This window comes from Schistocerca americana, chromosome 10 (genome assembly GCF_021461395.2).
Source record: "Schistocerca americana isolate TAMUIC-IGC-003095 chromosome 10, iqSchAmer2.1, whole genome shotgun sequence".
Taxonomy (NCBI): Eukaryota; Metazoa; Arthropoda; class Insecta; order Orthoptera; family Acrididae; genus Schistocerca; species Schistocerca americana.
This window is the reverse complement of record NC_060128.1, coordinates 202,751,844-202,769,525: the sequence shown is the minus strand read 5'-3', so window position 1 is coordinate 202,769,525 and position 17,682 is coordinate 202,751,844. Positions and strand designations below refer to the sequence as shown.

Genomic DNA, 17,682 nt, shown 5'->3' with positions numbered 1-17,682 from the left:
ATGACTCGCACTGGTGTCCCACAAGCGATCTTCTTTAAGGATGAGCTACACTTTCCTAAAATTCATCCAATAAACGGAAAACGATCGTTCACCTTCCAAACTACCGTCCTTGCGTGCTCGTTTCACTTCATACTGCTCTGAATTCGTTACGCTACGTACTAGATCGTCATCTGGCGGCGCACTACAAATGCTGTATTGCAACATTACGGGAATGGTTTTCCTATTCGTCTGCATTAACCTACATTTTCCACTTAGAACAAGCTGCCATTCATCACACCAACTAGAAATTCTGTGCAAGTCACCCCGTGTGCACCCACAGTGACTAAACGAGGACACCTTCCCGAACACGACAGCATCACCGGCAGAGGGTCGCAGACTGCCGCTCTGCCTGTCCGCCACATTGTCTACGTACAGAGGGGAGAGCGGCCAGGCCCGCCACACGTGCCTGGCTACACTCGCCGTCGAGGGGAACGCACTGGCTTCTCTCACCCTAAGAAACACACCTGGAAACCTAATTCGGACGCTGGCACCTTCGTTAACATTTCACCCATAACGCGAAACTCTTATTCTATAATCCTTATACCTCAATTCCCTGTTAATCCATTCAATTCCTTTCTTTCTAGGCTCTTGCAAAAACAAGAGTAAATGTATTACCGTAGTTAAGTGACGAATCATCCTTTGCCTCGCAAATCGTATGTCGTTCCGACCAGATGCCTGCAAGTGCGCACAGTATGAGTGTAATCGAGAACTTTCCTCCAGTATACGCTTTTGTAAGCAGACTCTCTTAGCTGCGTCAAGCAGGAACGACCCATGATTTTTATGAGACAGTTCCGTAGAACAACACGAACTTCCGAATTACAAAGCAGTCGGTTTCGTATCCAAAACAGATAAATCCTAAGTGCTAAAGGTTATTAGCTCTCTGGAACTACTAATTAGATTTTGAAGGGCGGAATTTGGAACTCCGATAGTAGCAGCGGAAATTTACTATAGTTCTGTTTGAGAAAGTGAATACGACTAGGTGTCTCGGTAGTTAATACAGCTACTAAAAAGACAGTATGCTTGAAACGTACTCGCAGTTGCGAATACGAAGAGTCATGAGCTGTATAACGGTTTTGCGACAGAGAAAATTTGTGCCGGAAGCGCGATTTTAACTCGGAACTCCTGTATCACGCGGCGGTCACACGAGTCACGGCAGGACCCAAACTTTGACAAGTCGTCGTTCCTGCGTCACAACTTGTGCACACGTCACGTAATTCCCGTACAGGGCAAGACATTTTAATTGTTGTCACTGCCTGGTATCGGCGTACAAATACGGTACTGGAGTGTGTGTGTGTGTGTGTTGTTAAGAAAAACGGCACAGCGCACGCATACATGCGTGTCCGAAAGAACATCGCCTCGTTCTTCTTAACAACACATGCACTCCAATGTCGTAGAATACACTTGATTTACTGATGGCGTTGTCACTATTTACTTGCGTAAAAACCGAGTTACGATACCTTAAACGGGTCAGGAAATACCGGAGGTGAACCGCTTATTGTATATTGTACTAGAGCCATATTAGTGACTTAATTGCTCTAAGCGTTTATTGTACCTAAAGATATAACAGAAGCACAAATATTTTTAAAGAGGATAAGAATATTTTCATTAGACGTGCGTCATCACGTATAACCGCCTCGCTAGCACAGCGACTGGTTGAGTAGAAGAAGTCACTGCAGGGACTCGAGTCGTCCGCTTGCAGTCGCGTGCGGAAGCCGCGGCGGCCGCCACAGTGGCGAAGCCCCGCAGCGGCAGAGCTCTCCAGCTGTGCTGTGTGTGGGGGAGGGGGGGGCGGATCACTTCCATCCCGGTTAGTCGCCAGGTGTGGGCGTCTTCTGCACCTGCTCCATATAACATTGTGGTAAAAAAAGGGGCTTCTGAAAGGGCGCGTTGGGGATACCGTTCCTAGGGCAGGACAATTTTTCATTATCTAAGGCAGAGCATAAATAGGCTACAGTTATGCTGGGAGCAGGAAAATATCTTTAACATTAAGTGGAATTTTTAAGAATTCTTTTTTGTTTCCCAAAATAATAAAGCACGAATCATTTAAGGAAACCTACTTCAGCTCAGCGTCCTGTGGTTACCTCCTCCACTACAGCCGTCACACTCCTCTAACAAAAGCTGATCGACTACTGAATTCAGGACCTGCTAGCAGACTGAACACTGTTTCCGGGAGTAAACCGAGGCAGTGGCATGAGGACATTATGAGATCAGTGTATAACTTAACAGCGCTGATGGAAGATTACCACAGACGATACTGTTATCTACAAAAAGAGGTCCACTAGTGTTCTATTACACTATAAGCGAAGAGTCGCTGGAACCAGTAACAGTACAGCAACTGCCTAGGAGTAACCACGCAGACACACCTGAAGTGGAATAACAGCACAAAGCAGATAGAAGGAAAAGCGGAGGCCTCGGTGAGATCCAGAGTGTTAGGGAGATGTATGCCACCCACGAAGAATGTGGCTTACGAAACGCTCGTTCGACTGGTGGTCGAGCGCTGCTTCCTACACTGGAACCTCCACCAAACAGGATCAGGAGCAGAGGTAGGGGAGATCGAGCCGAGAGCTGTGCGCCACGTCGCGGGCTCGTTTAGTCGGCGCGAGAGCGTCTAAGTAGGCGCTCAGGAAGCTCCAGGGGCAGACGCTGCAAGCAGGCGGTGTTTCTCACAGACAGGCCCAGACAGGCCTAGTTTTGAAATTCCTAGAGCACATATTCCAAAAACAGTCGGGTAACGTGTTACTTCCTCCTTCACATGTCTCACAAAATGACCACAGCGAGAAAATTCGGGAAATTGCTTGCCATACACAACTTCGCCCACAACTTATCGAACGCGAAATTTCCGAAAGTAATGGGGAAGCGGAGATCAGATAGCGGTACCTCCGCCACACACAGGTGTCTAGCTGTATGAACCTGCACACATGCAGAAGTAGTGGTCTACAGAGATAGATTTAAAATTCTCTATTATTAAGAATAAAGAAAGGAATACTTAGAACAAATTTACTGTAACATTTGGCTCACAATGCACCGGAAGTAGACTTACCTAATTGCATCGCTCGTCGTGCATGTTGCTGCTGTGTCGTCATTCCCCCGGTACCTGTCTCACGGAGAAGCACACCTGGGCAAGGAACACGAAGACCTGCTATCGACCGCAGACTCTACACACATATCACCGGCGACGCCGAAGGCCAACAACTGGGCTGGCTTACTACCACGGAGAGGATGTGGTGAATCAGATCAGAGAGGCGGTGGAGGTGCTGAATCAGACCAGAGAGGCAGAGGAGGTGATGAAGCAGACCAGAAAGGTGGTGGATGTAATGAATCAGGCATGAGAGCAGAGAGGCACTGGAGGTGATGAAGCAGACCAGAGAGGTGGTGGACGTGGTGAGTCAGACCAGAAAGGCTGTGGAGGTGATGACTCAGACCAGAGAGGCCGGGGAGCTGGTGAATCAGACTGGAGAGGCAGAGGGGGTGCTGAAGTAGACCAGCCAGGCGGTGGATGAGGCAGAAAAGTTGGTGAAGCAGACCAGAGAGTCGGTGGAGGAGGTGAATCAGAACAGAGAGGTGGTGGATGTGATGAATAAGACCAGAGAGGCAGAGGAGGTGTGATGCAGACCAGAGAGGCGGTGGAGGTGATGAATCAGACCAGAGAGGTACCACGTCTGCATCTTCCGCATGAGCAGGAGCGTCTCGATCAATATGTGAATGGGCTTCTCCAAGACCATCTTCGCTTCGTTCAGGCGCTGTGGAACCAATTCCCTACAATAGAAATTACGCTATTTTGAGCTGTTTTCCAAAGAATATATCACAGAAAAGGAGATACTATGACAGGAGGTGAGAGCGAATAGGCACAAAGAGTTCGCTGAACGCCTCTAGCAGAGGTAGGAATTGTCTGATGAGGTGACAGAAGAACAAGTAGAAGTCGATTTGGAACAAATGGCGGATCCGGTATTAAAATCAGTGTTTAACAGAGCTTTCGAAGATTTTTGATCAAATACAGTGGAAGGCATAGCTAACAATTCCTAGGAATGTCTAAAATCATTGGCCAAATGCCGCCTAGACGAGTATTCCTGTTACTTCTCTGGAATCTATGAGACTGGATACGTACAATTAGACTTTTGGAAGAATGTCATCCACACAATCCCGAAGATATCTAAGACAGATAGGTGAAAGAAGCGTTAAATAATCATCTTCAAAGCTCATGCATCCATGTTGATGACATGAAAAATACACTCCTGGAAATGGAAAAAAGAACACATTGACACCGGTGTGTCAGACCCACCATACTTGCTCCGGACACTGCGAGAGGGCTGTACAAGCAATGATCACACGCACGGCACAGCGGACACACCAGGAACCGCGGTGTTGGCCGTCGAATGGCGCTAGCTGCGCAGCATTTGTGCACCGCCGCCGTCAGTGTCAGCCAGTTTGCCGTGGCATACGGAGCTCCATCGCAGTCTTTAACACTGGTAGCATGCCGCGACAGCGTGGACGTGAACCGTATGTGCAGTTGACGGACTTTGAGCGAGGGCGTATAGTGGGCATGCGGGAGGCCGGGTGGACGTACCACCGAATTGCTCAACACGTGGGGCGTGAGGTCTCCACAGTACATCGATGTTGTCGCCAGTGGTCGGCGGAAGGTGCACGTGCCCGTCGACCTGGGACCGGACCGCAGCGACGCACGGATGCACGCCAAGACCGTAGGATCCTACGCAGTGCCGTAGGGGACCGCACCGCCACTTCCCAGGAAATTAGGGACACTGTTGCTCCTGGGGTATCGGCGAGGACCATTCGCAACCGTCTCCATGAAGCTGGGCTACGGTCCCGCACACCGTTAGGCCGTCTTCCGCTCACGCCCCTACATCGTGCAGCCCGCCTCCAGTGGTGTCGCGACAGGCGTGAATGGAGGGACGAATGGAGACGTGTCGTCTTCAGCGATGAGAGTCGCTTCTGCCTTGGTGCCAATGATGGTCGTATGCGTGTTTGGCGCCGTGCAGGTGAGCGCCACAATCAGGACTGCATACGAACGAGGCACACAGGGCCAACACCCGGCATCATGGTGTGGGGAGCGATCTCCTACACTGGCCGTACACGACTGGTGATCGTCCAGGGGACACTGAATAGTGCACGGTACATCCAAACCGTCATCGAACCCATCGTTCTACCATTCCTAGACCGCCAAGGGAACTTGCTGTTCCAACAGGACAATGCACGTCCGCATGTATCCCGTGCCACCCAACGTGCTCTAGAAGGTGTAAGTCAACTACCCTGGCCAGCAAGATCTCCGGATCTGTCCCCCATTGAGCATGTTTGGGACTGGATGAAGCGTCGTCTCACGCGGTCTGCACGTCCAGCACGAACGCTGGTCCAACTGAGGCGCCAGGTGGAAATGGCATGGCAAGCCGTTCCACAGGACTACATCCAGCATCTCTACGATCGTCTCCATGGGAGAATAGCAGCCTGGATTGCTGCGAAAGGTGGATATACACTGTACTAGTGCCGACATTGTGCATGCTCTGTTGCCTGTGTCTATGTGCCTGTGGTTCTGTCAGTGTGATCATGTGATGTATCTGACCCCAGGAATGTGTCAATAAAGTTTCCCCTTCCTGGGACAATGAATTCACGGTGTTCTTATTTCAATTTCCAGGAGTGTATATACAAGTTCAGAAAAGAAAGTAGTGAATATTTTAAACGTTGATCATTTTGGCTTTAGGAAAAGTAAAGGCACCAGAGAGACAGTTCTAACATTAAGGTTTATAACTGAACCGAGACTTCTGAAAATGGAGACACTTTCATAGGATTAGTCGAACTAGAAAAAGTGTGCGACAGTGTAAAATGGTGCATCAAAGTTCTCAGAAACAGGTATAAGTTCTGTAAAGGAAGACGAGTAATATACAATATGTAAAAGAACCAAGAGAATGCAATAAGAATGGAAAACCAAGCACAAAGTTATAGGATTAGAAAGGGTATAAGACAGCGTTGCAGCCTTTGGCCCCTACTGTTCAATCTGTACATCGAAGATGGAAGGACGGTATTAAATAAAGGTCCAAGACCACGGATGAAAGGATTGCAGTGACTAGACTGACGGAAGTGAATTACTACACTAACTGTCGAACTGAAGAGACTGTTGAGTGCGCAGAAAAACGAAAAATAATGAGTAGTAAAAATCAAATTAGCGATAAATAAGAACTGGTTTTCAACATGTCACAGATAATTCAAAACAACTTTTTTCCTCATTCGTACACGTCCGTGTGGGGACCGCACGGCGGCATGTCTGGCTGCATTGCTAAAGCGCGTTTTCAAGTCCTGTGTTTTTTTTTTTTTTTTCGACCCCGCAGAGAGTAGTAAATGTGTAATTATGTGACGTCAGGTGACCGTGGCGGCTACCGAATCGGACAATCTCATCCTGTCCTCCTGTCTGGAATATTTCATCCATAAACTGAGGGGCACTTACGGACCGTGGAGACGAGGTGGTGGCCCATTCTGCTGGAATACGACATCGGGCAGCAGGTGTTCCGGTTGTGCGGTAGCGAACTCTTGTAGCCCGCTCAGGTAAACGTCGCTGTTGACGGCAGGGTCGCTGAAAAAGAACGGGGCACTTGCGTAATTGTCCAATAAGTCACTGGTGCAGTGAGAACACGGCCCAGGTAGGATATGTAGAGCGAACTTATTGTATATAGTATCCTTCGTGGAGTTTTGAGTTACATACAGATGGACGTTCGGCTGGCTACTTGAGTCGTAGAAGGAAGTAAAGTACTGAGAGGGGGGCAGAAGGCCAAAGTGGCCGACGAAAAGCTTTAACTCCAGATCACTGGCAATGTTCTAGAGTTAAGAACACACGTAGTAGTGGGCTTGGCAAAGGCAAGCCACTTGCCATTAGTTGCCATGAAGTCAAAGTCTGAAGAAGTAAAGTCAGTGCCCTAGGCTCGGTAGGGACTGGGACTCAAAACACAGTACGGGAACCTTAACGAGCGTGGGTGGACCACTGCTGCGGTTTTTGTACGTCCGTGCTCGTGACTAGAGGTCTAAGGGACTTGGTCCGTTCACTAAGGCCTCAACATGATGCACTGAACCACCGACACTGGTAGCCATAAAATAAAGACATCATAAAGACGGCTGTAGATTACTGTGGTTGCGCATGGCCCAGACAAGTTGAAGGCATAACTGGTTCGTTAGCTGAGAAGGGACTGCCTTCCCGCGGCTGTGCGCCAGCGTGCAGACTGCCGCAGCGCACAGACACAACAGCTGGTAGCGCGCGGAAGTACGGCAGTGCCCGCGAGGGCAACGGAAGGGCGCGACCCTGCCACTCACTCTGTTGTTGTTGTTGTTGTTGTTGTTGCGGGTGGCATTACAGCAGAGTTCACCTATTACACTAGTTCATAGATTGTTAAATACAACACAGACCGTGGTTCAAACGATTCACATGTGGAAAAAATTTTATGTATCAGTTTACCATACAAGTGTTCTCATATACATTTAAAGAACTCGAAACAATCAAGATCGTGCACAAAAATAATCTATGGAGGACTTAAGATCAAATAAGGCAGAAGTAATCGATAACATTCCATCAGAATTTCTAAGATCATTAGGGGGAAGTGGCAACAAAACGTCTATACGCGTTGGTGTGTATAATGTATAAATAAGTCTGGCAATATACCGTCAGAAGACAGCAAGAGCTGACAAGTGCGAGAATTACCGCACGATCAGCTTAACAGCTCTTGCATTCAAGTTGATGACAAGAATAATATACACAAGAACGGAAAAGAAAACTGAGGACGCGCTAGATAACGATTAGTTTGCCTTTAGGAAAGGTAAAGGCACGGGAGAAGCAATTCTGACGTTGCGGTTAGTAATGGAAGCAAGACTAAAGAAAAATCAAGGCACGTTCGTAGGATTTGCCGACCAGGCAAGCGTTCGACAATGTAAAGTGCTCCAAGGTGTTCGAAATTCTGAGAGAATCAGGGCTATGCTACAAGGAGAGACAGACAATATACAATATGTACAAGAACCAAAGGTCAATAATAAGAGTGGACGACAAAGAACGAAAAGCACGGATTGAAAAGCATCGAAGAAGCAGTGATGGAAATATAAGAAAGATTGAGGAGTGGAATTAAAACTCAAGGTGAAAGGGTAACAATGACGCGATTCGCTGATGACATTGCTATCCTGAGTGAAAGTGAAGAATATTTTACGTGATTTGCTGAACGGAATGGACAGTCTAATGAGTACGGATTATGGACTGAGAGTAAATCGAAGAAAGACTAACGTAATGAGAAGTTTCAGTAATGAGGACAGTGAGAAACTTAACATCAGGATTGATGGTCACGAAGTAGATAAAGTTAAGGAATTCTGCTATCTAGGCAGCAAAATAACCAATAACGGTCGGGGCAAGAAGGACATCAAAATCAGACTAGCACTGGCAAAAAGGGCATCCCTGGCAAAAAAAGGTCTACTGGTATCAAACACAGGCCTTAATTTCAGGAGGAAGTTTCTGAGAATGTACGTTTGGAGCACAGCATTGTATGGTTGTGAAACATGGATTGTGGGAAAACCGAAACAGAAGAGAATCGAAGCATTTAAGACGTGGTGCTACTCACGAAAGTTGAAAATTAGGTGGACTGATGAGGTAAGGAATGAGGAGGTTCTGCGCAGAATTGGAGAGGAAAGGAATATGTGGAAGCAAGGGACAGGACGATAGAACATCTGTTAAGGCATGAGGAAATGACTTCCACGGTACTAGAGGAGGGAGCTGTAGTGGCAAAAACTGTAGAGGGAGACGCAGACTGGGACACATACAGCACGTAATTGGGGACGTGCGTCGCAAGCGCTACTTGAGATGAAGAGATTGGCACAGGAGAGAAACTCGTGGCGGGCCGCATCAAACCAGTCAGAAGACTGATGACATCAAAAAAAGAAGGCCGTCAACACTGTCTTGCAAACCAGTTACTGTTCGTAGGAGTCGCTAATCACTGTGGTAATGTAATAAGTTCTCACTCGGAATTAATTATTAATTACTGTTACACGATTTGAGTTCACGAGTAATAAAAACAGACTGTAGGCAGTGTATGCGAATATTTCGAACTGTTAGCTATCGGACTACGGCACACTACTGAGGACAAGAGACACACGTGTGGCCCCCTCTGTTCTCAGCCGCAGACTGCCTGTCAACTCTCTATGTAGCTCTGCCTCTGAACTGTAATAAAATAATTCATCAACCTCAAAATAGTGAAGTTTTAAATTAGTGTGTTAATTTAAAAATGCTACACGTCATATGGAACATAAAAAAAATCAACAAAATGATAATGCCAAAATTCAGAATATAACAGTAAATTTGACACAATTTATAACTGAAGTTAGCAATAGTTTAAAGCTTGAATGTCAATTAATATGGGTGATAATCAGTTTCAGACAGTTTTAGATACGTTACCGACAAGTTGGAGACATGTTCTTTCATATGATAGTCGTTAATATGCTGAAATATGTCGCACTATATGAACCTTTATAATTAACAATATTTTATAATTAACAAATTAGATCACTGCAGCTATATAATGAGCACTAGAATTCAATGGCAAAAGCTTATTTACGAATCCGAAATTACTATACACTCACTGATTACTAGCTACACTACCATATTTTTACTACCACACTTTATGAAAAAAATTTAGAAAATCTTGAGAGGTAGGAAAACATAGCAACTGAGACTGGATACTCAAGTTGCTTCGTCTCATCCCCTTGAAAATAAAAGGAAAATTGGGTTACATTGTCAGGCGTCGAAAACTAGTTGTTATTGTAGAGTACGGTTTTAAATGTATTAAAGTCTAAAGCCTCAAATATAATTCCTGCAGCACCTGATCTGTGAGATAATGCATATTCTGTGACGTGCTGGAAAACCTATAAAGTCTATCGAGCATCTGCGACGTTATTTACAGTGGAATGAAATATACGTGCACAGGAGTTGACCTATTGGCTTTTTTTGATTTCTCACAGGTGGACCTGAGGCACATCGACGAGGTGAAGGACTCGAATGTGGTGGAGCTGGGAGTGGACCTGTCGGAGTTCTACACGTCCGTCGAGTGGGACATCCTCGAGGTCCCAGCCGTCAGGTGGGTCTCCGCAGAGCTTTGACTGCCTCACCTCTGTACCCCATCGCACCCTCCCCCCTCCTGTTGCAGTCGCAGTGCAACTCTGGTAAGAATCCATCTTTTTGCAACATATACGTGGGAAGAAGGAAAATGTTTGTTGTTCTTCTAGCTACGCGCACTCTCGGAACTTTGGCAGTGGATGATACTGCGATGCAGCATCTGGCCCTGGAGCAGGCCAGTATCACCGTAACTGTCTGGTACAGGTCCCACACTGACGAACAGTGTTAAAGAATCGGTCGGACGAGAGTTTTGTAAGTTACACGTTTCACAGGTTGACTATACCTCGCTAGCGTTCTTGTAATAAAATAGGAGTATCTCCGATCGTTATTTACCTTACGTGTGATTAGTTTGATGTAGTCATTTCACTTCAGTTGTATACAAGTCACTCCACAGAAGAGACCTTCTTCAGATATTCACCATTGCCCTGATGGCAACGCGCCAAAGGTTCAAAGCTCTGTGGAGCACCATCTCGAAACGAGGTGGCGTGAGTAACTGATGCACAGTGGAAGCCCTGTAGTGGATGATGCACGCAGCTAATGAATGTATATGATCAGGTAGCGAGGCAAGAATGGAACTTCATTAACACGACGCATCCAGAACGTTCCACAAAAGGCTCCTTCAGAATAATCCGACTAAAAGAACGTCCAGATTCGATATGAAAATGACACAATACACAGTAACAGTGCCTTAGAAGGTACAGGCTGTACCGTTACTCTGTCGTAATCGGGTATCAGTGACACAGCCGGGAAAAGTTCGACGTACTCTACGTGAACGCTGTGTGAGAGGCCGACTGATGGCGTGAAGCTCGGAGCTTCGACTGAGCAGCCGTGCAGCAGTCGACGTCGAGCGAAGAACTGAACTGAACTCCGTACTCCCGACGTCGACTGCCAAAGTCGTCTGCAGGACGAACAGCACAGAGGTGTGGCGGCAGCGCTGCCTGCGGACGGCACGAGCAGCCAAGGCCTGCGAGCCCGCGCTGCTGGCCTGCTGGAGGGCTGCACACCGGCTGACAGGCCGTTCCATCCCTGTTCCAGCAGCTTTCGTTTCGTGCGAATTGTCTGTAATGTTTATTTGTCAAAGCTCGTCTACTCGCGATAATGTCCAGTACTGCAGAAAGAGCGCTGCAGGTAAGGTGTCGGTGCTTTTAATGGTCAAACCTGAATGACATTTTTTAAAAGTATTTGTTAATGTACAGGGCCTGAAAATGATCTTTTGCCACAGTAAGAAGGTGAAGCGCTGTAAAGCCAGAGACCAACAAAAGGAAATGAATTCAGTTTAAAGACTCTCGTTTTACAAAACGTCATGTTTGCCAGTTCGCCTACAGGCCACGACGGTGCTGTCCGCTGCTGCCAGCAGCCACACATTTCTGTGTTTTGTGAAATTATTCTGAGAATCGGCAGGACAGGCGCACTCGTGTTCCACGGTCGGATTCCGGCACCAGGAATCTATTCGGTTCGACGCGACACGCTTCGTTACCGAGGTGTCCGCCTGTACGAGTACATTGGCTCAAAGTGAGTTGTGTTTGTCGTTGTTATTGTTGAGTGTACCAGGGAGCTGGGGGCAGGAAATTTCGTTTGCATCTGGAAGATTTACTGCGAGCTGCTGTAAGACAGTCTGCACTTTAATATATTTTATATTAAATGAAATTAACTTTTAACTTCCCTCAAGTGGGAATATACATTCCTGTTGTGGTGCTGGGGCGGCTAAATAATATCAAAATCACCGTATTTTACTCTTAGACAGGGATTTATCCTTACTGGAGAGATGGCAACTATCAAAAATAATTACACTGTTAAAATATTTCAGAGATATTGTTACAGTTTACTGCGGTATATGACAACATAGACTAGCAGTTCCTATGGAGCGAGCATTCAGGTGAGTGGAAAGGAATTTACACTACTGGCCATTAAAATTGGTACACCAACAAGAAATGCACATGATAAATGGGTATTCATTGGGCAAATATATTATACTACAACTGACATGTGATTACATTTTCACGCAGTTTGGGCCCATAGATCCTGAGCAATCAGTACCCAGAACAACCATCTCTGGCCGTAACAACGGCCTTGATACGCCTGGGCATTGAGTCAAACAGAGCTCGGATGGCGTGTACAGGTACAGCTGCCCATGCAGCTTCAACACAATACCACAGTTCATCGAGAGTAGTGACTGGCGTATTGTGACGAGCCAGTTGCTCGGCCACCATTGACCAGACGTTCTCAGTTGGTGAGAGATCTGGAGAATGTGCTGGCCAGGGCAGCAGTCGAACATTTTCTGTATCCAGAAAGGCCCGTACGGGACCTGCAACATGCGGTCGTGCATTATCCTGCTGAAATGTAGGGTTTCACAGGGATCGAATGAAGGGTAGAGCCACGGGTCGTAACACATCTGAAATCTAACGTCCACTGTTCAAAGTGCCGTCAATGCGAACAAGAGGTGACCGAGACGTGTAACCAAAGGCACCCCATACCATCACGACGGGTGATACGCCAGTATGGCGATGACGAATACACGCTTCCAATGTGCGTTCACTGCGATGTCGCTAAACACGGATGCGACCATCATGATGCTGTAAACAGAACCTGGATTCACCCGAAAAAAATGACATTTTGCCATTCGTGCACCCAGGTTCGTCGTTGAGTATATCATCGCAGACGCTCCTGTCTGTGATGGAGCGTCAAGGGTAACCGCAGCTAATAGTCCGTGCTGCTGCAAACGTCGTCGAACTGTTCGTGCAGATGGTTGTTGTCTTGCAAACGTCCCCATCTGTTGACTCAGGGATCGAGACGTGGCTGCACGATCCGTTACAGCCATGCGGATAAGATGCCTGTCATCTCGACTGCTAGTGATACGAGGCCGTTGGGATCCAGCACGGCGTTCCATATTACCCTCCTGAACCCACCGATTCCATATTCTGCTAACAGTCACTGGATCTCGACCAACGCGAGCAGCAATGCCGCGATACGATGAACCGCAATCGCGATAGGCGACAATCCGACCTTTATCAAAGTCGGAAACGTGATGGTACGCATTTCTCCTCCTTACACGAGGCATCACAACAACGTTTCACCACGCAACGCCGATCAACTGCTGTTTGTGTATGAGAAATCGGTTGGAAACTTTCCCCATGTCAGCTCGTTGTAGATGTCGCCACCGGCGCCAACCTTGTGTGAATGTTCTGAAAAGCTAATCATTTGCATATTTCAGCATCTTTTTCCTGTCGGTTAAATTTCGCGTCTGTAGCACGTCATCTTCGTGTTGTAGCATTTTAATGGACAGTAGTGTAATTTTTGTCGCCAAAATACAGGGGGACCCAAAAGTCCTGTAACATTTGAAAATGTTCTGATTCACGGAATGATGTAGGTAGATAGGTAAGAATTCACACGTGTGCCTGAAATGACATGGGGTTTTATTGCAGTCATCAACGAATGCAAAAACTGGCCGACAGCAATACGTGAGAATAGTGTAGGAAATGAGAGGGAATGAGAACACCCTAGCCTGGCCGATAAGCTCCTGCTGGAAGGTGCGGCGCTGCACACCTGGTTGCCACACGTGTCAAAGGTCAGAGCTGTGACGCGGCCGTCCAGCCTCAGTGGGGGAGCTAAGAGACAGCAGCTGATCACCACAGCTACTGATACGCTGCTACGCTGCCCCTCGAGTACAGGTCTTGTTGATGAGCGACGGCCGACGTGTTGAGCATTTCTTATAAAGAACATCGTCTTTGCTACAAACCAGTTACGCTGATAATTGCTTTTGTATCATATGAAGCGTCATCTGTTGCTTATTTTGTGCACTTTCTTTGGTTTCAATAAAACTGCGTGCCACTTAAAGCATGTCTGTCAATTTTTACCTCTCCACCTACGTTATTCCGTGAAGCACTGAATTATGAAATGTTAACGGACATTTTGGTGACCCCAAAGATGGACTGCAACAGTCACCTGGAAATGGTCTACCGATAGTCTTCCAGACTACTACTGCATAAAACTGCGTTGGAAATCGTAATCCTAGGGAATATAAAAGCACAGACGTACTGGCGTGCACTTCCAGAGCTCTTATTAAAGACTGAACTAGCAAGTGGCCTCGTAAATAGAGACGGAGATCTCTGTATAAAGTTTTCTCTCTCTCTCTCTCTCGCTCTCTCCCTCCCTCCCTCCCCCCCCCCCTCTCTCTCTCTCTGGTGAAACAAAGAGGCTGCTTGCTCATACGTTAATAATATTCGCTACATATAAAATCTGACGTTGGTCATCTTTCGTTGTGAGCTGCCACTATCTGTTTACTGTGTGTGTGGTTTTCTGCATGTTCTATATTACGGGTCGTGGTCGATGTGGTCACGCGTACCAGAGGCTGAAGTTTCCTTGGTCAGACCTGAATCGCTGCATTTGTGCTTTGAAAATGACGGGGTTTTCAGCCCCGAAATGTCGGGGGTTGTGGAAGACGCCCCCTAGTTTATCTAAACAATTCTTACTCTCTTATCCGAGATGTCAGCATTCTTCCACAGCACCCGATTTTAGTAGTTCCTACACTCTGCCTGTCCATAATTTTCAGCTTGCATATACACATATTTCATCTCCAGCCAAATATTTTGAAAAAAGATTTCTTAAAACTTAAATTTATATCCAGTGTCAATAAATGTATGTGTTTCAGGAGACTTTCTCTCACTATTACTAGGCAAAAGCTGATGTCCTCTCTACTTCGGCCATAGCCAGTTATTTTTCTCCCAAATATCAAAACTCATCCACTAGTTTTAGCGCTCCAGTTCTTAATATGATTCTCTCAGCACCGTCTGACTTAACTGGACTACACTCCGTTAGCCTCGTTTTAGTTTTGTCGGTATTCATCTTGCAACTACAATTCAAGGCACTTTCCATTCCATTCAGCTCATCTCCCAAGGCAGAATAATAGTGTTATCGGCAAACATTTGAAATTTTACTTTTTTCTCCCCAGACATTAATTTCCTTTCCAAATTTCTCCTCAGCTTCCTTTACTTAATGCTCATCGCGCAGGCTCAACATCATGGGGGATCTGTATAGTGTATCAAGTACTTTGTACGATTTCTGACAAACGCATTAGAAACCAACGAATGTCGAAATGCTGCATCCTCAGTTGCTGTAAACGCAGTTATATCCCTGCTGGATGTAAGCCTCTTCCCTTCCCCAGTTTGTCAGTCTTTATCGACGGTAGGAAAGTTAGTTAAAAGCAGTCCGATGTTGTTTGGTTGGAACTCAAGACCTCACACGAAGGTAAAACAGGGCAAGTCCTGAGTGCCTGGCTTCTGCTAAATGGCGCAGGTCGATACAGCTCCTTCCACATCGTTTACACTCAGTAATTAATATTCTCACTCTGGTTAGTGGCAGCACTGGAAAACCAGTAAGGATCAGAAGGGAGCCCGTGTAGCGCGGTTGCTGTTTCTTAACATTCACGCGCAATTGTTAATCGTACAACACGAGCCACTGTAAATTCGAATAAAGCTCGCTTAATGACTCGCTACTGCCCTCTACATAACACTCTTCCTTTCATCTCATTTTCGTTGCTCGCGTATTATAGAAACTTGTTTGACTTGTAGTGTTCGCTACTGCAATTCACACTGTTCCAGGAAGCATGGGTTTACCCAGCTGTATAGTTAGTGTATCTCTCTCTCTCTATCGTGATTGCGTATAATGTCGACATCTGAACCTTCCTGCTATCTCTCTGCATGTTGTTAAGCAGACATGTAGTACCGTACCCGAGCTACTCCGACCAGCTGACATTTTGGTAACTGAGTGTTGAGGACAAGAAATTGTACGTAGAAAGCTGTAGAGGTGGAGGCTCAATGGCCAGTAAAGATGTGCACTTGTCTCTTAATACTTCTCATCCAAGGGGATCTCGGAGAATGCATGACTACTTAAGAATTCGATTTAATGAAACTGTCACAGATCAATGAGGACTCATGAAAAAGTGCAATTAACAGTAAGTATCCCCTCCCAAAAAATTTAATGTGGTTTAAGATTTCTTTGTAAAGCAACAATTTCTATTTATTTTAACATTTAATGCGAAGAACACATGCAAATTTCCGAAAATTTCAGTTTTATTTTGCAAAGAAATCGGCGAACTTTTTCCGCTTCGGTGATCTCCAGTTGGCTTGGTCAAGCGCGTTTCCTATTGTGAGCAAAACCGAGAACACATCGTGTCTATTTCCATCGTAATCACGCGCACGCTCAACGTTCGTCAGGTCCAAACTGTTCCGAGACTGGACTACTAAAAGAAAAGAAAAGTGAAGATGGTGGTTTTAATGCTTCAGCTGTTCTACATCGTCCGCTCCCCGCACTCCTTTAAGTTCTACGCACAGAACATTCACACAACCACGTCAAGCTGTCAAAAGGGTCCTCCAGTGGGCTCTGAGCACCATGGGACTTAACTTCTGAGGTCATCAGTCCCCTAGAACTTAGAACTACTTAAAACTAACTAACCTAACGACATCACACACATCCATGCCGGAGGCAGGATTCGAACCTGCGACCGTAGCGCCTACAGCCGCTCGGCCACCTCGGGCGGCTGCTCTACATCCTCGGCGAAGATCGGATTTTGGAATTTAGTGAGCAGCCCCTTAGCCGACACGGTAGCTCAGCGTGTTCGGTCAGAGAGCTGGTTGGCGTCTGTAATAAAAAAAACTGAGTGGAACGATCAATAAACGAACTTGAACGGGTGTCATGTGACGTCCGCAGCGACTAAAGACAATGATCAACAACGAACAAAAAAAATCAGACACGGTAGCTCAGCGTGTTCGGTCAGAGGGTTAACTGCCCTCTGTAATAAAAAAAACTGAGTTAATCGATGAAGAACGAACTTAAACGGATGTCTTACGACGCCGCCCCGAGCAGATGCAACGAACAAAAGCGAACAAAATGAGATTAAAAAAAAATCCGATCGGCCACCTCGGCAGGCCTTTCAGTGGGATTTTGTTCAATTCGCACGTCACATCTGCTCGAATGTCAGTTATATGGTCAAAGCGTCGCCTCTTCATGTAAATTTCTGCACTTTGTCGTTTTATGATAGGTTCGTTTTGCGACACCGGGTCTCTTCTGGAGGATGTCTGTGACACTTCATATAGAGCCGTTACCCCATTGTGATTTCTATCACACCAGAGCTGCACATTCGCCACTTAACAAGGTCTCCTCACACACCTCTTAAACCTTCCATCGTGGGCCGGCCGCGGTGGTCTAGCGGTTCTAGGCGCGCAGTCCGGAACCGCGCGACTGCTACGGTCGCAGGTTCGAATCCTGCCTCGGGCATGGATGTGTGTGATGTCCTTAGGTTAGTTAGGTTTAAGTAGTTCTAGGGGACTGATGACCACAGCAGTTGAGTCCGATAGTGCTCAGAGCCATCTTCCATCGTGGTTGCTGCGCTCACGTCGCTTATACGCCACGAATAAAAGTGGTCTCAGAACTTTCTGACGTAGTCTGTGCTACATGTGTGCCGGAAGAGTCGAATGACGCAACAACTGTAGGAAGACTCGACATAA

The 17,682-nt window shown here is 46.6% G+C and overlaps 1 protein-coding gene across 1 annotated transcript in view; it reads left to right on the top strand.

The window, feature by feature from the left end:
- LOC124552396 (acetylcholine receptor subunit alpha-like) overlaps positions 1-17,682 on the top strand; it is a 354,641-nt gene that overhangs the window by 230,535 nt on the left and 106,424 nt on the right. The window contains exon 6 of the mRNA XM_047126656.1: positions 10,027-10,142. Within this exon, the coding sequence (XP_046982612.1) occupies positions 10,027-10,142 (116 nt within the window). The remainder of the gene's footprint in view (positions 1-10,026; positions 10,143-17,682) is intronic.